The sequence below is a fragment of the Staurois parvus genome, unplaced genomic scaffold, assembly GCF_062004578.1.
Source record: "Staurois parvus isolate SC_StPar_1 unplaced genomic scaffold, SC_StPar_1.0 ptg000030l, whole genome shotgun sequence".
Classification (NCBI taxonomy): domain Eukaryota; kingdom Metazoa; phylum Chordata; class Amphibia; order Anura; family Ranidae; genus Staurois; species Staurois parvus.
Window position 1 is genome coordinate 5,172,023 of NW_028317826.1, and position 22,848 is coordinate 5,194,870.

General features: G+C 42.6%; 1 protein-coding gene across 1 annotated transcript in view; it reads left to right on the forward strand.

Moving 5' to 3' along the window:
* Positions 1–22,848, forward strand: part of COLEC10 (collectin subfamily member 10) — a 68,574-nt gene that overhangs the window by 40,938 nt on the left and 4,788 nt on the right. Inside the window, exons 3-6 of the mRNA XM_089659050.1 lie at positions 3,491–3,562; positions 7,143–7,214; positions 22,068–22,121; positions 22,581–22,676. Of these exons, the coding sequence (XP_089515176.1) occupies positions 3,491–3,562; positions 7,143–7,214; positions 22,068–22,121; positions 22,581–22,676 (294 nt within the window). The remainder of the gene's footprint in view (positions 1–3,490; positions 3,563–7,142; positions 7,215–22,067; positions 22,122–22,580; positions 22,677–22,848) is intronic.

Sequence of the window (22,848 nt, forward strand, 5' to 3'; positions counted from 1 at the left end):
GCAACTCACACCTAATTATCTCAACACATACTGCTGTCTCTGCTTCTACTGTGTGTATTTCTCTGTAACACTCTGAAATAGTTAATAAATATAATTTACCACTTTTCAGTGCATTCTGGGCATTTGGGAGGTTCTTCTGTGCTTTTCTTTAAAAAACGCTTCTAAACGTGTTAGGCAAACGCGGCTAAACGGACATTTTTAACCTACGTTTTCCAGCAGTCAGTTTCCATTGTTCAGAAGTGCCCCATGTACGTGGAGCCTTAGAGGGCAGTAGAACAGGGGCTAGTAAGCATGCAGGAGGTTATCTTGCCACCTCCTGGATATCTGCTTTTTTTTCTAATCTCAAGGGGCAGGTTGTATTAAAATACCTCACCGCAACCGCGAGCCAAATGTTTGGCTTGTGCTTGAAGCATGCTCCCATTTACCTTAATGGGAATGATTGACAGGTGGTGCCACCTGACAGATTATGCATACTGTGGCCTTGAAGCAAAGCATATCTATAGCCCCTTCTGGCTACAATGGTAGAATTTATTTGGGTGGTCAGGGGGCAGTAAACCCATGTGAAAGAGCCCATAAGATAGCAAGTATTGACTTTTTCAGTCCAGGTCCACTTTAAGCAGAACATAACCCCTCATATATTTTTCTTCCATCTCTCCTATTTAAAAGGTGGTGTGTAATAACATCTCATACTGTGAGAGAGGAGGAACGTGCCAAGCTGCCCACACTTCCTGAAGAGTCTGTGATTCTGTTTCCCACATCCCGCAGAATTGTAAACCGATGTTCCTCTTCCCTGCTCTGTTTTATTTCATCTAAAGAGAACCTGCAATTTATTGAATTTGTTTTGGATGTCCAGAGCCAGTATATCCCCCAATTAACTCCTTCTCTCCGCTTGCCTCATGATATTTCCAGTAAATGCCCTGCTATCTGTTTTTGGATAAATGTAAATATATTACTCAGCGCTAAGGTATAGTACGTCACCAGTCGCATGAAATAAATTAGAAGTGTAATAATAATAGCGCTAAGGTATAGTACGTCACCAGTCGCATGAAATAAATTAGAAGTGTAATAATAATAGCGCAGTTGTAATATTTAAAAAAAAATAAAAAAAAATATATATATATTTTTTTAAAAACACAGGGAAAAGCCAGCTCTTGGAATTGGCAAGCTGCCTGGTAAAGCTGGATGAGATGAGATGTTAGTAAAAAATTATATATAAGGTGAACTCCAGGCAAGCAGCTAAATGAACAAATTAAATACATAGATGGGAGCTGTTTATTGTGCCAAAAGATTTGCATTTCTGTCCGTCCAGTCCTAAGATTTACACATCTCTACCACATCACAGCCTTGTCTGGTAGAGCAAAAGACCGGATCTTTTACACTGCAGTTTCACTTACAAATTTCATCCCGTTTTCTTTACTCTTCATTTTCCCTGTCCATTAAGCAAGGATAGCAACAACTCAGGAAACATTCTGCTGAGTGGCTTAAAGGGGCCACAGCAGTGGTAAACAACACAAATGAAACTCACATTATTATTATTATTATTATTATTATACAGGATTTATACAGCGCCAACAGTTTGCTCAGCACTTTACAATATAACGGGAGACAATACAGTAACAATACAGTTCAATACAAGAGGGATAGGAGGGCCCTGCTCCTTGGAGCTTACAATCTAAGAGGGAGGGGATAGTTGTACAAAAGGTAGTAACTGTTGGTGATGGACTGGTTGGAAGAGTAGAAGATTCCAGTATTAGCTGAGGGCAGGATAGGCTTCCCTGAAGAGATAGGTTTTCAGAGATCGCCTAAAAGTGAGCAGAGTAGGCGATAGTCTGATAAATTGGGGTAGAGAGTTCCAGAGGATGGGGGAAGCTCTGGAGAAGTCCTGGAGACGAGCATGGGAGGAGGTGACAAGGGAGCTAGAGAGTAGGAGGTCTTGCAAGGGGAGCTGTTTTACCTGTCAGAGGATGTGTATTTCTCCGTCCAGTCCTAAAATTTACACAGCTCTGCCACATCATAGCCTTGTCTGGTAGAGTATCAGACCTGATCTTTCTCTACTGCAGTTTCATTTAAAGAGGTCCTTCACATCTTCTTTCCCCTTCATTCTCCCTAAGCTGTCCATTAAGCAAGGAAAGCAATGATGGAGGAAACATCCTGCCGTTGGTTTAAAGGAGTTGCTGACAGCCAGTGCTACACAGCTAAACACACAAATCAAACACACAGACGTTAACTGTTTTGCTGTAAAAATGATTTGTATTTCTGTCTTACCTGGCAGGAGAAGGGAGCTAATCTTTTTCTGATGGAGTTTCACTTTCACTTACAGGTCTCTTTCACATACCCATCCCGTGACTAAACAGTGAAAGAAGAAGCAGTACACTGATGAGCTCATCTCACTGTCACTCTGTTCTCTCCTCCTATCAGCATGCTCTTTGCACTGCAGCACACATTTGTGGAGATTTTCCTTCACTTCTCATCCCGCTGACAACATTGACAACAAGTTAATTTGTGTGTTCTGCATGTCATTGTAACAGAAACAGCAACAACATTGTTATATTTTTGTTGTTCTTATTATTATTATTTTCTCAATCCAAACATATAATTATTATTTAAAGTATTTTTTTGATCCACAGAACCAATCTGATTGTCTTTTGGGGGGGGAGGGGGGGTGTCAGGCAGGAATCTACCCCAAGAGCCAGGGTCTGGTCAGAGTTGCCTGGGGTTTTCTTTTGCTTTCCTCCCAAACAGGGAAGGTTTTTGGACAACTTTTTGTTCAAACCTAAATACCTACAGTATATATGTAAGTAAGTCAGGACTCAATGTGCTCAGTAGTGGATTATCGTGGACCACATGAGCATTACGGTTGCCCGTTATATCTGTAAGACTTGATGTCCACAGCACTCCACCCCCCCCCCCTTACATCAGATGTCAAGAGCCACCCCATCATCTGAAGTCCCCCGCCCCCTTAAATCACAGAGCAACACCCTTACCTTGTGCTACTGCCAGAAAAAAGCTGAGGGCAGAGCTGGGAAGTAGAAAGTGCAGGGTCTGGAGGAGGACCAGAGGGCTTCCAGAGTCTGCTGAATGCTGAGACCAGGGAAGGCAGAGACAAGGGGGTGCTGTGGCTGCACAGAGAGGTTCTGGATCTGGCAGAGGAGTTCTGTCCTCCTCTCTGCTGCCAACTGCTGAGAAGGGGGGGGGCAGAGACGAGCCTCTCCAGCTGCACAGAGAAGCACAGGATCTGGTGGAGGAGTTCTGTCTTCCTCTCTGATGCAGACTGCTGAAACAAGGAGGGGGCAGAAACAAGGGGGTGCCATTGCTGCAGGAGAGGTGCAAGGGCCGCATGAAATTGCCTGGTGGGCTGGATTTGACATATAATCTAGAGAATCAGCATGCCAGCCAACAATTTATAAGGTTCCAATTAAAGAAAAGCTGAATTCTCAATGTATTGTGTGTGTATTTTTTGTGCTTCCTCATTAATTCTCATTTTTTTCAGGTGATGTTGGTGAAAAGGGGGATATTGGTGAGATTGGAAAATCGGGAAAAGAAGGTCCTATGGGATCAAAAGGTAATAGACATTTGTGGAATATTTTCACTGTATTTAGGTTGAGTGGAATTTTAAAGATGAGGTTTAGGTATGGCAGTTTTTACATACAGTAGTTACATTGACTAGCTTGGACCAATGTGAGTATGTACAGTATGTGCCATATCTTTGGGATCCAAGTAGAAGCCAGGAATCAGTGTAGTAGGCACCACTACTCCACTGATCTCCACTTTCTTTATGGTCCCATGCCAAGAACACTTTGCATTCATTGAGAAAATGCAAAGTGTTCCCTGAATGGCGCCATCTATACTACAGTACATACTTTTTTCACCAATGTATTTAAAGTGGAACTACAGGCAAAACTTTTTTTTTTTAATTTTGGATAGAGCAAGGAAGGGTTATAGCCCCAGTCAGATTCTTTTTTACCATCTGTGTCCCATTACAGAGATTTCCCATCATTTCCTGTCCAATAGCCAAACAGGAAGTGAAAAAATCCCTGAAAATTAAGGAAGTCCCTTGGGGACCCCCAGGTGAGCAGAATTAGTGCCTCCATTGAAAGATATCCCCTGTATTACTTTTCTGGGGACAATCCAAAATTTGGGGTTTTCTTTGCTTTTACTTTTAATGATAATAGTAAACAGGACAAATAGAGAGGGTGACACTCCCTAATAGGGGCACAGACAGCAATAAAAACCTGATAGGTGTTCTCATCACTCTCCACTCTACCCAAAACTAAAAAAAAAAATTTGCCTTTAGTTGTACTTTAAGATGAACATGGCCGACTTGCTAAACAAGATCCAACAGTTCCTCCTCTAGTCTGGAAATAGTAAATGCAAAATATTCATATATACTGTGTATATGTATATATATATATATGTGTATATATATATATATATATCTACACACACACACACATATATATATATATACATATACACAGTATATATGAATTATATATTTTGTATGTATTTCCCTGAAAAAAAAAAATATCCACAACCTGGCTGTGCTGTCTGGCAGGAGTGCTGTGTGGATCATATAATTAGTTAAACAGAATCCTAGCTTTTAAACAGATAAAACAGTTCACATATCTGGATTTCAAATATGAATTTCTGTTTTTCTGGTGTTCACCTTTAATTTATACTCATTGGCCTGAAAAATAAGATCCCTGGCTTTTTAGCATAAGTGGGACTTTTCTTTCCATGGAATCACATAAAAAGTGATATGTGGCTACAACTCAATTTCAACACTTGCTTATGAAAAAATTATTAGTGCCAAGAGGGAGGGTGTAAGTACCACAAAAACTCATTCTTTGACTTTTTGAAAGCTTCAGTTGTTACGGCTGACACCCCTGGCAGGTACTTTTGCTTGGTCTTCACCAGAGCACTCTGCAAGCAGTGATGGGCGGGTGACCCTAGTGGCCTTCAACCTATTTTACTGAAAGCTACACCAGGTCAGGGTCTTTGGGTTTTCCCCACCAAGGGGTTTGCAGAAGCAGGGTGGCATAATTGAAGAGACAGGACAGGATAAGGCAGCAGGTCAGTGTCCAGGCAGAGGTCAGGGCCGCAGGCAGACGTAAGAATAGTTAATGTCCAGGAAGAGATCATGCCAAGTGGCAGGCACAAGAGTAGTCCATGTTTAGGCAGAGGTTGAGACAGGCGGCAAGCATGAGAATAGTTGGGGTCCAAGTGAAGGTCAAGGCAGGCAGCAGGCAAAGAGAATAACAGGAACAGGCAAAGTTGCCAACAGGCTTGAGACAAGAGCAGACAGGGGATCCATGTCACCTGTAATCAGAGTAACAGCAATCTAATGCAGCTTATAAGAATACAGATCCCCAGCCACCAGAAAGGAAGGCTTTTAATACCCTCAGTGGCAAAGGGTACACACAGCAGTCAGGTTGTATGCTAATGCACGCTAATGTGCTTCAACAAAAGCTCACCCATGTGCATGACCAACCATAGCCCGATGGCCATGAGTCAAAGTGCCTGTGTGATAAGTTGAAGACAGACAGGATGGGTCATGTCTCTGGCTGTGCATCCATGGATATTAGCTCAAGCTAGCCTGAGATGGCTATATTGATGCTGCTAAAGACTACAGTACTAGTGTCTATATGCATACAGTATAGCAGCCAGCCAGTCATGAAGCGGAGGTGACTTGGCATAGGTGCCAAAAGGCAGCTGTAGTGTAGGAGCTTGTGTGCTTAGGCTCCTTCCCTAGCTATCGGTACCTCAGTTTTGGGTCCGACTTGTTGTACAGGGCCTTCCTAGGGACCCAGCCTGTATGTCACAGAAGATAGAGTGAGTCCTCAGGTGAGAATAAGCATGGAGCATGTGCAGAGCTGAGCATCCTAGGATTCAAGTCTAATATCATGTAGAGTTAAGCATTGAGTATATGGATCAGGGTCCCTGGGATGAGGTGACAGGTAATTGAGCTGGTGGAGATCGATGCATGTCACGCTGCACCAGATCAGAAATGCTGCAAGGGAAAAGGAGCAAATGTAATAAAGAATTGTTATCCATAAAAGTTACAGAACTGTGGCAATCCAGAGTTAACTAATGTCTGTCTGGAGAAGTGCAGCTCATTTATGGAGAGAGCCATTTTAACTCCAACTTCCTGTTCTGGTATATGCCTCTGTCAGCATCTAGAGCAGGGGTGTCAAACTGGTGGACCTCCAGCTGTTGCGAAACTACAAGTCCCATCATGCCTCTGCCTTTGGGAGTCATGCTTGTAACTGTCATCTTGCAATGCCTCATGCGATTTGTAGTTTGGTAATAGCTTGAGGGTTGCCAGTTTGACACCCATGCTCTAGAGTCATGAGCATGTAATCCTCCCTGTCCCCAGATTGGGCACCACCCACGCACAGACACAATGATAACGTAGGGATCGGTGGCTCCAACTTTGGAGCCCAATAGGGAACCATAAATCTGACCTGCCTGGAAATGGAAATCTTTAGACAGCTGTTTCTTTTTTCATACAGTGTAAAATCGGTGATGTGGGTGACAGTAGTGGTAAGTATTTACTATCTGATTTGGGATTTTTTTTGGGAGCTTTCATTTTAGCAAAAGAATCTCTTTAAAGGAACAGTCCCTGCTGTAGCACCAAACTCCCCTGTCATGTTATTCTTTATAGCTGTCCCTCCTCCCAGTCTGATGTTGAGAAATTTGCTATTTGGTTATAGACTTTATCTCCAACCTCTGAATAGTTGTGCTCCCTATTTTCAAGTACTGGATTAAGGCAAAAAAAAAGTTAAAAAACGCATATTGAGCTTGCTGTGCCATTCACTGGCAATGTTCATGGTTAATGCAGTAGGTAAGAGGCGTGTAAAACGTGGCAAAATGCGCAGTTTATAAAAAACACACAGTGCTCGAAATGCAGAAAGGTATACTGTATGAGCTTGTTTATCACAAGCTGGGCAGCTCATTGCAATAAATGGACTGCCACATGCGTGAAGTGCAACAAAGTGCAAAAAAAAGCGCATATGTTCGTCTCATGACATTGCGCAACATAGTGTGAATGAGAGATAAATGAAACTTGTGTTGAAAAAGGATCGGTGTGTCTGAGTGATTTCTATTTTTTTTTCATATTGTTAACATATTCTACATTTCAGGTGCTAAAGGAGAAATTGGGGACTTGGGTGGCCAAGGGCTGATTGGTAAAATTGGCCCTATAGGAGGAAAAGGTAGGACACTTGGTTTTCCTTTTTTAAAAATGTTCTAAAAAAAAATCAAAGTAATATTTGTATGAATTACGCATCGTTCTTTGTTGTTAGTATTATTTGCAATTTATGTTGTCTCTCTAGGATGTGGCACTTTCTCACACATGAGAAAATTTTTGATTTTCTTTAAAAGAGAAGTATAGCCAAAGCTTTTTTGGTAATGCTTCTCTTGTGGGTCACAGGAGTGCATTTACTTTTCCTCTCCTGTGGCCAAGAATCAGCTGACAAAGGGCTAAAGCACACTGTCAGCTGACGTGGCAGAACTGCTACAGCCTGTGGAAGGACCCTGGCAATATTGTCGGGATCCACTCAACTGCTTGACTGTGACTCACAGCTGGCTCCAGCTGTCAACGCTCAGCTGAGAGCCGAAGCCAGCTGTGCCACCCCCTCTTTTCTCCAACTCTCCAGTGAGTGCTGGAGGGGCAGAGGAGAGAGGGGTGACTGATAGTCACTGGTTTCCCCTCTGAGAAAACCAAGAGCTGAGCCATAAGCTGATCGTGTGATCACTCAGTTATTGAGCTTAGAGCCAGAGGGGACAGCTGCAGCATTAGGTGCTGCAGCATGGAGGAGAGTATATACTGTATGTTTGTTATTTTAACAATCTCAAACTTCTTCTTTAATAACAGTCCACTTTTGGCAAAAATTTAATAAACGCACCCATAATAGTAAAATGAAAATGTGCATTTATTACATTTTTGGATTGAAGCCTGCAGAGCATTACAGCCCAAACCAGTTCATAGAGTGCAATGCAGTGTTCTGCATTGCACTCTAGTGCTCCTGTAGTGTCTAAATCCTAGCCTCAGGTCTGTTCAGAGATATGGGAACAATGGAAGCGTGATGACGTCGCACTAGTGTCGGCACTCTGTGAGTCCCTCTGCCACGATGGTGGATGAGACTTGTAGTCTATGCATTTATGGATCCCTTTGAATGGATCTACAAATGGATGACAGGGTTGTGCAGACTCAGCTATGTGCAGATATGTTAAATTAAAAAAAACAACAGTATGCACCAGGGGGAAGCACCCCATGATTCAGGTACATGGCGTCAGTTTGGGGATAATGGTGGTGGATTTGAGGAACAAAACCATATTTCATATTACACCCCAAATTTGGGTCACAAAGGCAGACTACACCTTTAAAGTGACAGTCATACTAAAACTAATGTTCAGCTCTATGAGACCTCTACGGACCTTGGTCAACCACTGGCTTGGCTCAACCCAACAACATTTAATACATCCCAAAGTGAAATAACATTTTAGGTTCCATTCAGACCTATACATGTGCATAGTATTGCACTTTTTCTTGTCTTTTATCTCCGTTAACACACATTTGAAACAATTCGATCAAATTAACAAAAAATACAAAATAAAAGCCTCTCCAAAAGAAGGGCAATTATAATCACCTCCCCATTAGACCTGTGTCTCCTACCTTCCCTCCAGTTTAGTGTAATAGCTTCCATCAGTCTCTGTGACATTTGACAACTCTGTGTCCCCTACACTGGTAGTTCCATCCTCTGACCCCATTATTGCACATATTGGCATATTATTGTGTCATTATAAAGACAAAGCAGTGATGGTTGGAGTAAGGATCCGTGGCACATGCCGGGTGATACAGGCATCCGACGATACTGTAAGTACCAAATGCTGAAGCTAATTTCGGAGGCTCCAGTATTGGAATGGAGGAGAGGTAGGAGACATGAGCCTCTGGGGGGAGAGAAGTATAATACTCCTTCCCTTGCATCCATCTATTTTGTTAACCTGACAGGGTCACTTTAGTGTGCATTTCCATTTGCATTTAGCCAAGATAAGGACTTGCACGTCATATTGCGTTGCACCCTCCTAGTTTAGCTAGGGGGAGCTGGATCCTAATGGTTAGACAGGAGTTGGTAGCAGCTCAGGTATAATAGCCAGAGGGGTCAAATTTTGGTCAGGGCTGAGAGACTCTGCAGGCCAGCCCCTCTGGAATTTCCCCCTGCTCTGAGGCTTTTGGAGGAGGGCCTTGGAGGCAGAAGGTGGATCTGAGAAGCGGCTGGTTGCACTCTTGAGGGACCTCAGCCAATCCCCAACAGAAGTCATGGCAAGAGGCAGGAACTCCCTCAAAAGTTTAGGTGTCTGCTCAGTAGCAGGAGAGCTGAATGGGGGAGTATGGAGAGACAGACGAAAGAGTGTAGAGAAAGGAAAATGTGAGGCTGGAGGAAGGAGGCTGCCAGGAGGCCTAGTGGGATGGGGCCTGCCTGGAGAGGAAGGAGGCTGCCAGGAGGCCTAGTGGGATGGGGCCTGCCTGGAGAGGATGAAAACTCAGGACTCACTGGCCCCCTGAGCGAGGACCACCTGTATGGCAGGGATGAAGCAGCCCAGCTGATAGGCGGTAGCAGCAGCCAACCCACAAGCGGTACAGGAGAGGATCAGAGTGAGTACACCTGCACCCCCTGGGTGGATAGAGGAAGGAGCACTCTGGTGGGAAACCAGATAAGCCCCCTACTAGTGACTGTTCACCTCATTTAAAGGGACAGGAGCCAGATCCTCTGCTCAGGAAAAGTCTCCAGATTGCTGGGTGAAGAGGAGTTCGTCTAGGGTATGGGGTGGTACTACCAGGAGATGCTGGCTAGCTCTCCAACAGAGACTGTGACACAGAAGAGAAACTTAGTGAATAGTTCCAGGAAGTTTGTCCTCAATTGTTGGTTCCCTTGGGTATCCTATACCCCCCTTACCCTATCCAAGTTTTAATCCTCTCAATAAAATACAAAACAAAAGCTGAAGGACTGATTTCTGACTCCAAGTGCAAGCTTGAGTGGAGAATGCAGATTGACTGGTTGTGCAGGACTATAGGGGGATCCCATTCATCATCAATCTCTAAAGGGGTAGTCATACAATTGCATAGGTATGAGTAGGGGCTTAGGGTAAAGGTGAACTGTATAAAGAGAGGGTGTGATGGTAGGCTAAGGGTCAGAATAATTGTAGGTGTCAGGGTGTATGGGGATACTTTAATACTCTTAATTTGGTACTGAAACCTCCAACCTCAAAAACTACCAGGCACTGGGTACTATGTACAATGTGTAAGTATCTCTGGATTCTGGAGTAGTATTTGACTTCTGATGGCATTTTACATTTCAGCACAAATACAGAGTCTTTAGTTCAGCTGATGGATAATTTGGGGTCTGTTATCTGCATAGCCATTTGCCAGTGAATATGCATGTATGTTCATTCTATGCGGAAATGTTCTTTAGGCTTTTTTCTCTTAGAATGAATGTTCTTTTTTTAACCACTAGAAGCACCTGAGGTGCATAGATAATAATTTGTAACAAGAGATACAATGTAACTATCATAGAGAATGCTAGAGGGAATTAGCAGACAAATGTATGTACATTAGTGATCACCTGCTGGAAGGCTCTGATACTGGATACTGATACAGTGGGCTCAGGCCCCATGTACACAGGACACTTCTGAACGATGGAAACTGACTGCTGGAAAACGTAGGTTAAAAAACGTCTGTTTAGCCACGTTTGATGCGTTAATGCGTTAATGCCCGTTTATGTGCGTTTGTGTTTAGAAGCGTTTTTTAAAGATAAGCACAAGAGAACCTCCCAAATGCCCAGAATGCACTGAAAGTGGTAAATTATTAACAATTTCAGACTTTTTCAGAGAAATACAGAGAGTAGAAGCAGAGACAGCAGTATGTGATGAGATTAGTTTAGGTGTGAGTTGCTCATTACATTTCTTTTGTTTCCAAGGGTGGGAGAGGTCTGAGGTGTGAATTGTTCATTACAATGTGTGACAAGCTTGGTAGGAACATCCTGTGTTCAGTGTTTTGTCCATCTGAGTACCTTGAAAATGCTTTACCTGCATTTTTCATGATGAAAAATGTCTCTGGGCAGCATCAGAACTGGAAGAGTTAAAAAAAATTTGAGCCGCAAACGCTTATAAACGCGATTTGACATGTTTAGCCGCATTTACAAGCATTTTGCGTTTGAAACGCTGATAAAATCGACTGCTGAACGCAAGTTTTTAAAAAAACGACTGAAACTCAAATGCCTGTAAATGACTGTAAACTCAACTGCTGTAAAGGAAGATGTGTACATGGACACAAAGGAAACCATTAGGGTGAGTTCAGGGGCTGCTGAAAAAAATGCTGAACAGCTCCTAAACGTGAATTTAGCAGCTGCAGTGTACATGAGCCCTTAAAGTGAAACTTCACTCAATCAACACTGACTATATTAATTCCTTATGCTGCTAGCGTTAGTAAATAGAGTATATCATATTTACTTGCTTTGAACATTTTTTTACATTTGTTTAGTTACTTCCTGGTTTCCAGGCCTAGGCAAATGATGTCATGCATCCCAGGGGTCTCAAGGAGAGAAGGGGTTTTCTCAGCTAAGCACACCCTCCTGCCTGCGTGCCTGAGCTAAGGGCAGATGGATTCCAGGAAGTAACTGGTACATGGATCATCTGCCCTTACTCAAGATGGCCATGGCCAGGAATGCTAGGGGGTATTTTTCTAAGGGATTTCTCAGCCAAATTAAGCATGGAGACATGAATGGATGGGTGAGTTTTCTTTGAGTATTAAAAATGAATTAAATGGTTCTTTTGCTTTGTGGTGCTCAGTGTAGTTTCACTTAAATCCATTGGTGCAAAAATGTCAGATCTTTATTTTGTCATGGACTACTCTATTACAGAAAGTGCAGGTATGTAAAACTCAAATTACACAGTGGGTTTAATTGAGTGGAATCAAAATGTCAAGGGGCCACAATATGTCAAGTAAGGACCACACTATGTATTTTCAGAAAAAAGACTTGCATTAAATTATATTAATTGCACCTTACAATATTGTGACTCAGAAAAAGCCTTTCCTGTGGCATTGAGCTGCAGAATTAGGGGAGAGTTGTAGCTGTTATCAAACAGAGAACAGCTGCAGCCTCATTTATACTGGCTAAGGGCCACAAATGAGAAGCAAAACGACCACATGTGGGCCAAAAAAAAACACCAGTTTGCCAATCTGGACCTGGTGTGTAGCTAGCTCCATCTAATGTTTATTCTATGACATTACATGTCCTATGTTTTTTGGGCATTATTTTGCCTCCAACTGCTGAAATAGTGACTGATCCCTTGCTGAGACCTCTATGCATGGCCCATATAAGCAGATACAATCACCGCGGACAGTCTTTATGAGATAGCTGAACTCACCAAACACCTTTTCTCATCCACAAAGATCTTTATTGAATACAGCAAGTTACAAAAGACAACAGGATGCAGCAGATCATTTAAAAGACTATTTGCAGGTCAGAACATAGTAATGCATTCCCCCATGTGAGCACATTAACATGTGGCATGAGACAAGCTGCCATTTTTATCCCATGAGGGCAATATGACAAGGAAGGGGAAATACATCATGGTGCAATAACCAAAATGGCCACAAGTTGGCAGTATATTAACCAGCTACAGTGCCTTAAAAAAGTATTCATACCCATTGAAATATTGCACATTTTGTCATGTTACAGCCAAAAACATAAATGTATTTTATTGGGATTTTATGTGATAGACCAACACAAGGTGGCCCATAATTGTGAAGTGAAAAAAAAAAGATAAATGGTTCTCAAAATGTTTTCAAAATAATTACCTGAAAAGCATGGCGTGCATTTGTATTCAGCCCCCTTTACTCTGATACCCCTAGCTAAAATCTAGTGGAACCAATTGCCTTCAGAAGTCACCTAATTAGTAAATAGAGTCCACCTGTGTGTAATTTAATCTCAGTATAAATACAGCTGTTCTGTGAAGCCCTCAGAGGTTTGTTAGAGAACATTAGTAAACAAACAGCATAATGAAGGCCAAGGAACACACCAGACAGGTCAGAGATAAAGTTGTGGAGAAGTTTAAAGCAGGGTTAGGTTATAAGAAAATATCCCAAGCTTTGAACATCTCATGGAGCACTGTTCAATCCATCATCTGAAAATGGAAAGAGTATAGCACAACTGCAAACCTACCAAGACATGACCGTCCACCTAAACTGATAGGCCGGGCAAGGAGAGCATTAATCAGAGAAGCAGCCAAGAGGCCCATGGTAATACTGGAGGAGCTGCAGAGATCCACAGCTCAGGTGAGAGAATCTGTCCACAGGACAACTATTAGTCATGCTCTCCCCAAATTTGGTCTTTATAGAAGAGTGGCAAGAAGAAAGCCATTGTTGAAAAAAGCCATAAGAAGTCCTGTTTGCAATATGCAAGAAGTCATGTGGAGGACACAGCAAACATGTGGAAGAAGGTGCTCCGGGCAGATGAGACCAAAATTGAACTTTTTGGCCTAAAGCAAAACACTGTGTGTGGCAGAAAACTAACACTCCACATCACCCTGAAAACACCATCCCCACCGAGAAACATGGTGGTGGCAACTGTGGATGGTTTTCTTCAGCAGGGACAGGGAAGCTGGTCAGAGTTGATGGGAAAATGGATAGAGCCAAATACAGGGCAATCTTAGAAGAAAACCTGTTGGAGTCTGGAAAAGACTTGAGACTGGGGTGGAGGTTCACCTTCCAGCAGGACAACAACCCTAATACATACAGCCAGAGCTACAATGGAATGGTTTAGATCAAAGCATATTCATGTGTTAGAATGACCCAGTCACAGTCCAGACATAAATCCAATTGAGAATCTGTGGCAAGACTTGAAAATTACTATTCAGATGCTCTCCATCCAATCTGACAGAGCTTGAGCTATTTTGCAAAGAAGAATGTGCAGAAATGTCCCTCTCTAGATGTGCAAAGCTGGTAGAGACATCTCCAAAAAGACTTGCAGCTGTAATTGCAGCGAAAGGTGGTTCTACAAAGTATTGACTCCGGGGGGAGTCAATACAAATTCATGCCACATTTCACATATTTATTTGTAAAAAATGTTGAAAACCATTTATCATTTTACTTCCACTTCACAATTATGCGCCACTTTGTGTTGGTCTATCACATAAAATCCCGATAAAATACATTTACGTTTTTGGTTGTAACATGGCAAAATGTTTCAGGGGGTATGAATACTTTTTCAAGGCACTGTATATTGAGGTCAATAAACAATGGCTTTAGGAAAATTAACTGTATAAATTGCCAATTCACTGTAATATGAACATTAACCATGACTATGCATTATATTTTCACACAAGTGTAACAGCACAGGCGTGTTCACAATTGTGTGAATTTTAGGCCTTTTTTTGTGTGTTTTTGTATATTTATTTACACTCTGTTAAGAATTCTTCCAGAGCAGATTTCATATAGACACAAAAGGAAGATTGGAACAAATGCCTATAGTGCCAATATTCTTTATGCACAATCACGCCATTTACTGTTTTTGTACATGCATTAAAAATGAACTTCAGGGAAATAACTAAGCACACCATTGAAATGCATATCTGAGAGCTGTCCTACCTGTTCAATGATTTGTATTTCTGTTCATCCAGCCCTTAGATTTACACAGCCCTACCTGGTTGAGTACCTAGGCCGGTAACCTGACATTTCTCTGGTGTAGTTAAGCAGTAAAGCTAGGTTACCTCTTTGCCCGCAGTCAATGATTGCACAGAGAAGGAGCAGCAGTAGTTTGTCCCACTTCTCACATTGATCCCCCCCCCCCCATCAGCATGTTTCATGCCAATATATGTGCATGTAGTATACCTGACCGGTGGCAAATGCTCCTTTCCTCTCTCCCAGTATAAAGCGTCTGTACTGGGGATATTGTAATGAATACAGATCTGCATTAATTGGTGCTTTTGAAAACCTGATTGGAGTTTAGTTTTAAAGTGACATTAAACTCTGGTTAAAAAACTCTATCCAAGTATATATTCTTAACTCAGAAAATCCCTTCTATTGCTCTCAGCCTCCTCCAAATTTACAAATCACTTCTTTTTTTTTTTGCCACTGTGATTTCCTGTTAGAGGATGACTACATTTATTCTCAATAGATGTATGAGACGTACTATCAGATGGACTACGGACTATGAAATGGACTATGGAACATAGCCAATCTCTTTTGATGATTCCTGACATGTACTATGGACTATGGGATGGACTATGAGATTTACTATGGACTATGGGATGGACTATGAGATGTACTATGGACTATGGGATGGACTATGAGATGTACTATGGACTATGAGATGTACTATGGACTATGAGATGTACTATGGACCATGAGATGGACTATGGGATGGACTATGGATTATGAGATGTACTATGGACTATGACATGTACTATGGACTATGGGATGGACTATGAGATATACTATGCACTATGGGATGGACTATGGACTATGAGATCTACTATGGACCATGAGATGTACTATGTTCTATGGGATGGACTATGGACTATGACATGTACTATGGGATGGACTATGACATGTACTATGGACTATGGGATGGACTATGAGATGGACTATGGACTATGAGATGGACTATGGAATGGACTATGAGATGGACTGTGGGATGGACTATGGACTATGAGATGTACTATGGACTATGGGATGGACCATGAGATGTACTATGGACTATGAGATGTACTATGGACTATGGGATGGACTATGAGATGTGCTATGGACTATGGGATGGACTATGAGATGTACTATGGAATGGACTATGAGATGGACTACGGACTATGAGATGGACTGTGGGATGGACTATGGACTATGAGATGTACTATGGTATGGACTAAGGACTATGGGATGTACTATGGACTATGGACAATGAGATGTACTATGGACTATAAGATGTGCTATGGACTATGGGATGTACTATGGGATGGACTATGGGATGTACTATGGGATGGACTATGGGATGTACTATGAGATGTACTATGGGATGGACTATGAGATGTACTATGGGATGGACTATGAGATGTACTATGGGATGGACTATGAGATGTACTATCTGATGGACTATGGGATGGACTACGGATAATGAGATGGACTATGGGATGGACTTATGGACTATGGGATGTGTAGTGTGCATACAGCAGTGCCCATGACCGCAACTAACACGCACTGCTTGTTCTAAACAAATGGAAGTGAGGGGGAAAAGAAGGGGTTTGGGAGTTCACAAAAGATGTTACAATGAAGCAAAAAAACAAACGCAGTAAGGATTTCACAAAAAAAAAAAATTACAAGACAGCTAAGTAGTGTGTATGGATCATTTTTCGATAAGGATTTTGTTTATTGTTACTTTAAGCTCGGGTTCACACAGATGCGGCGCAGAATTCACAGCCGTTGCTGTGTAATTTCCGCACCACATCATGATCACACCCCATTCATGTGAACCGCTGCGGGTGTATATGCTAAGCTAACAACAACCCAAAATCGGTTCGCAAAATGCGGTGCAGAATCAGATCGCATAGGTGTGAATACCCATGCAATCCGATTCTGTTGCGGACAAAAGTAAGAAGTCCTGCAATATTTTGGTGCGGATATGGTGCGATTTGAACCATACAAAATGTACGGCTCAAATTGCACCGCACAGAAATTGCATGTGATTTGCACCGCAAAATCAAGGCAAAAATCGCACCTTTGCCCCGCTTTAAGGACGCGTGACTTAAGACACATAGGGATACATAGGGAACAGGGGCGGACTGACCATTTGGATACTCAGGCGCTGTCCGAGGGCCCGGGGTCAGTAGGGGGCCCCATGAGATGCCCCTGGTACCTTTTTCCTAGGTTTTTTTGAGTTTGGGCAAGGACACAGGAGCCCCATGATCCCCTATTGCCCGGGGGCCCCATGAGTTGTCAGACCGCCCCTGATAGGGAAACATTTTTCTTGAGCTTTTCAGGTGCTTTTTTTTAATGCGCTTCAAAGATTCCTCAGTGTGAAAGTAGCCTAAGTACAACCAAAGGAAAACATTTTTATTTGGAAAGAATGGTGATGGGTTACATCCACTGTCAGGTTTTTATTGCTGTCTGTCATTCTATCTAACCATCCTGATCACCAGTAATAAAAATGAGGACACCAACCGGAAGAGAGGCAGCCAATGGGGACACTTTTTTCAGTGACAATTGTCTAAGAAGGGATTTCTTCTTATATTGTAAATGTAGCGCTACCCTCTTGAGGGTCGCTGAGTTTTTGGGCCCCCCTAAACTATGCACTGCCAGGCAACAAGCATTTTCCGACACTCTCATCCGAAGTCAGTACAATAGTCCTTGAGCTTGGTTTTGCTGTTTTTTCATTAGGGGTTAACTACTTGGATGGAGTCTAGGGGTATATGGGATGCCCAAGGAACTGTACAACTTTGAGGATAAACTTCTCTGCAAAAATGGACAAAAAAAATCAGCAACAATCTTAGTAAGGAGCACTAAGTCCCCTTTGGTGAACCTCTTCAGACCTCAAATGAAACTCTCCTCATCCACCCGGCTGTCTTGAGAGTGTCCCTGACCAAGCAATTCCAACATCTACAGTGAAGTAGTCCCAGATGAGAACTAGTTGGGTATTGCACCTGACGACCCTCTCCCTTTTTTGGCCCAGGGGGTGTAGGAGTACTCACACTAATAAAGATCTGTGTTCTGCGCTAAGGACCGCAGTGCACTCATTTTAAATAAAATGTGAATTAATATTGCTATTTTCCTTATTCAAACAGAAAATAATGTGTTTGGGTGAAAGTTGTCTGAATCATAGGTGAAAACATTGACAATAGACCCCAAAATCTAAAAATACTCCGGAAACCTCTTCTCTGTAGAACATAATCAAGAGGTTTTATCCTGTATCCTTGATGGCTGTTATAACTTAGAAGGACAATACTGCCCTCTTCTGGGCAGAAATCATCATTGCAATTTTTATTATGTTATTGGGATATACTGTATTGTAGTTACAGAAGAATTCCAGGATAGGCAAAAAAAAATCACCCATTAGTACACCCCCCCCCCTACACAAAACATTAACTAGTTAATGACATTTTAAGAATCCTTACCATCCTTACTATTGAATTTTCATGACCTCATCTCTGTAATTCAAGAAGGCAACAGCATCTGCTTTGCCAAAGTGGAGGTGTAACAGCATTGATTACTTCACATCCTTGCCTCTCTCTCTGCAGTAAAAGGAAACCACAGTTCCCATCAACCTCTGGGAATTGTATTGAATGTGGGCGGGTACACTAGGTCTGTACATGTTGAATGTTTCTGAGAGTCTCGGTCCTCCCACCACTGTAAGGCTCCATGCACAATAGTGTTTTTTTAAGTAAAAAAAATGCTGTAGAAAAAGGCTGGATAAAAATGCTGGTAATAGCATCTTTTAGTAGCATTTTAGTATCCTTTAGAAGCGTTTAGGAGAGTTAGCATTTTACAGTACATGTAGGAGGGGTAAAAAAAGATGTTAGCAGCGTTTTAGTAGCGTTTAGGAGCATTTAGTGTTTTATTTTTGACGGAGAAACACTCCCAAAAACTCTACAAAATCAATGTTTTTTTCTGCTCCAAAAATCTGGAGAGTAAATAATGCTACTAGCCTAAAATAGTGTGCATCACATAGGATAGAACTATTAGCTCCTAAGCAGGGGCGGACTGACCATTCGAGCTCTCGGCACTGCCCGAGGGCCCGGGGTCAGTAGGGGACCCCATGGGATGCCCCTGGTACCTTTTTTATAGGCTTTTTTGAGTGTGGGCAAGGACACAGGGGCCCCATGATCCCCTATTGCCTGGCGGCCTCATGTGTTGTCAGTCCGCCCCTGCTCCTAAGAGCAGATAAAATGCTGATAACAGCTTCTAAGAGCTTAAAAAAATGCTAGTTTGCATGGAGCCTTAGTGTGGCTGAATTTCATCACTGCTTCCTGGAGAAAAGACTACAGGAGGGATGTGCCAAGACCAGTGGCTGGGGGAATAGGAGGCATGGCAGCCACTGGTCTTACAAACAGGAAACCAAAGAGAATTAATGGTTTGACTTGAAATTTAATAGGCCCCCTCCCTCTTTTTTTGTTTTTTTTTTTCTCTCGTTTTCTTCTCTCTTCTCCTTCCTTTGTCCTTCCTGTCTATTTCTCCGAAAATGGAATATAGTGAGAGGCAGTGCAGAAATTTCATTTAAAGACATGTATGTATTCTTTTGCACATATTCGGAATTCTGATAAGTGTGGTTGGCTCAGAATCCTTAAGCTTTATCTATACTTGGAATAGAAGATGTTGATTTTGCATGTCAGTTAGTATTTATTTTCTATTTAATTTACTGAAGCTTTACTGGAGTTTGAAAATAAAGAATTTATTTAAAAAAAAAAATGAATAGGCCATAAGATGGATGACATGAATGATGTTCAGTGAAGGTAGGAAATCAGCAACAAGACGTTTTTGCCCGGAGTTCTGCTTTAACATTAACCCCTTTCACAGTGGTCATATGATTTGGAGGGGCTCCAGATCAGAAACCATGATGGAGAGCTGTCAGTGACAGCTCTGTCTGTGGGCTGGGAGCGAGCAGTGAGCATGCTCTCAGCACACAACCTCAGGTCGCTGTGGACACACATTGACATTAAAGCCATATGTGTTACATAGATGGTGAGAGGTTAAGGGCTCATTCACATCAGGCTGATGGGGTAATGCACATTGCATACATTAATTGTGAAAGGCACCCCACCACACCTCTAAAATGTATGTGCACGTTCAGTGGCGGACTGACAACTCATGGGGCCCCCGGGAAATAGGGGATCATGGGGCCCCTGTGTCCTTGCCCAAACTCCCAAAATCCTATGAAAAAGGTACTAGGGGCATCTCATGGGGCCCCCTACTGACCCCGGGCCCTCGGGCAGTGCCCGAGTTTCCAAATGGTCAGTCTGCCCCTGTGCACGTTAACACAGCACATCCCAATACACTGTCCTGTGCATTGTGATGCAAAATCATGCAGACAGTGCCTATGTTAAAGTGTGTTGCTGCCCATTCATTCTAATACAGAGTGCCATAACACATCGACACATGCCCTGCAGCACATTGTGTTGTTGTGTGAATGGGCCCTTAAGTGCAGTATTTAGACTGGGTTCACACTGTATCAGTGCATTAGCGCATGTGCGTTATCGTGTGATTGACATGCATTCCATTAAGACAACTCCAGGAGCGGACTGACCATTCGAGCACTCGGGCACTGCCCGAGGGCCCGGGGTCAGTAGGGGGCCCCATGAAATGCACTGGTACCTTTTATAGGCTTTTTTTGAGTGTGGGCAAGGACACAGGGGCCCCATGATCCCCTATTGCCTGGGGGCCCCATGAGTTGTCAGTCCGCCCCTGGACAACTCATTTCATGTCTAACACACGAGGCATGCCTAGCTGCACTCGTTTTCATAGAGTGGCACAATGAAACGTATATTATAGTCAAGCCGTGTAAAGCCAACCTAAGGGTGAAACCCGGACAAAGAGTTAAATTGACATCTGAAACATGCATGTGGAACCACAATAATCTGAATGTGCCCTTAAAGATAACCCCTTCCCTAGTACATTGCCAAGATGTTTTTGTCACCTTAGTATATTTTCTGTTACATGAACTTGTCCAGTAAAAAATGAAGGCTGATATTATTCTGAATAGCTAGTTTCTTGGATGTCTTGACTCAATATTTCGGAAAGGGTTATGCAGATGAAGAAAGTTGGAGTGAGTTATTATTATTATACAGTATTTATATAGCGCCAAAAGGTTTGCTCAGCGCTGTACATTATAGTGGGGGACAGTACATGAGACAATACAGTAACAAAACAATACACGAGGGGTTCGAGGGCCCTGCTCTTTCGAGCTCTAGGAGTGAGTTTGGAATTTATTTATATTTCACCCTTAGGTTGGCTTTACACTGTTTGATTGTAATATACATTTCATTGTGCCACTCTACGAAAACGAGTGCAGCTAGGCATAACATGGTGTGTTAGACATGAAATGAGTTGTCTTAATGGATCGCATGTCAATCACACGATCAGTGATCCCAATGTATTGTAGATGGAGGATCAATAGGACAGACTGGCAACTAGCATCCTTTCAGTGGCTTCTGTTCCTGCTCATCATGGTCTAGGACAGTGCTTCTCCATCTCATTGAGACCATGACCCCACAAATTCTTCTAAAACTTTTTTCCTCAACAGTAAAAAAAAAAAAGGTTTTTACTAACACAACAAACATATGGGAATACAAAATATGTGCAGAAATTCTGGAAGGCTGTGGTTGGGGCTGGGTGTCACTGTGTGGGGTGAGGGCTCTGGAGGGGGTTAGGGGACTTTGTGGCCCTGTAGGGTAAGAGGTTCCTGAAAGGAGCTGAGGGCAGTTGTGGGGCTGGGATGTATGGAGGCTTTGGGCTTTGCAGGGGCACTGTGGGAGATTGGAGGGCACTGCAGTAAGTAGGTGGGTATTGTGGGACACTATTAAGGGTTAGGGGCACCATGGGGAGCTGGAGGCTCTGCAGAAAGCTAGGGGTACTGCAGGGCTAGGGGCACCATGGGGAGCTGGAGGCTCTGCAGCAAGCTAGGGGTACTGCAGGGGGCTGGCTGGCACTGTGGCAGGTCAGGGGCCACTGTTGGAGATTAGGAAACACTCTGGGGTCTCAAGGGACCTGGGGACAATGTGGGAGATTTAGGAGCACTGCAGACCACTATCGGAGTTTGGGTGGCACTGTGGGAGGTTAGGTGATCTGCAGTTGGCTGGAGGCCCAGGAGAAGGGTGGCCATGGCTTGATGGTTGAGAACCACTGTTCTAGAATTTCATTGTTCAGATATTTTAATTTATTAATTCCCTGTTGAATATGCAATTGTGAGAATTTTCATTAGAAAAGTATCTGTCCTATTGTCAGGATAAATATTGTACAGTGATTATTGATTGGATTTCTGCACATTTAAATATATGTAACTGTATGTCTTTGATTTTTGCTTTAGGGGACAAAGGACATAAAGGCTTACCCGGACTTCCAGGAGGAAAGGGGAAACCAGGTATCAGCACTTACCTGTACATCATTTGAGAAAACCTAAAGTCTATGTAAGCCCAATCACTGTAATTTCAAACAAGTTTAAACATATAAAATGCCATTTTCAATAAATCAGCAGCTGTCTTACATACATGATTAAAGAGGTAGTATACTGCCCGAAAATAATAATGGGCCCCCTGCAGGTTTAGGTCATAATGTTGGGGACACTTCTTCCTCCCCTTCCCTCCAGCAGGATGCTTACTTTTATTCTAAAGTGGGCTTTTAGGTTCTATGTGATGAGCACACCATCTCAACAAATCCACAAGCATCTTGCTTCAATCAAACATTTCGGATTTTTCCATTTTTGCCAGATTTCTGAGTCAAATCACTCATCTCTACCCAGGTGTTCACCACACTTTGTGAACACAGCCATATATGATGACCAGAAGACCCTAATTTATTTGTATTCTGTGTTTTGATCCAGGTACTTTCTGTGACTGTGGGAGGTACCGCAGAGCTGTTGGACAATTGGACCTGAAAGTCAGTCATCTCAAGTCGTCTTTAATGTTTGTAAAGAATGGTGAGTATACTTAATACACATTTCTATAAATTTAACACACGAGTTTGCTAACAGAGTTAAAAATGGATAACATAGCAGCAAATGTAGGTTTAGGAACAGTTCACAATCAGAATTTTTAATAAATCAGTTCAAAATGTAAATTAGATTTTTATATTTATAGTCCTACTCTACT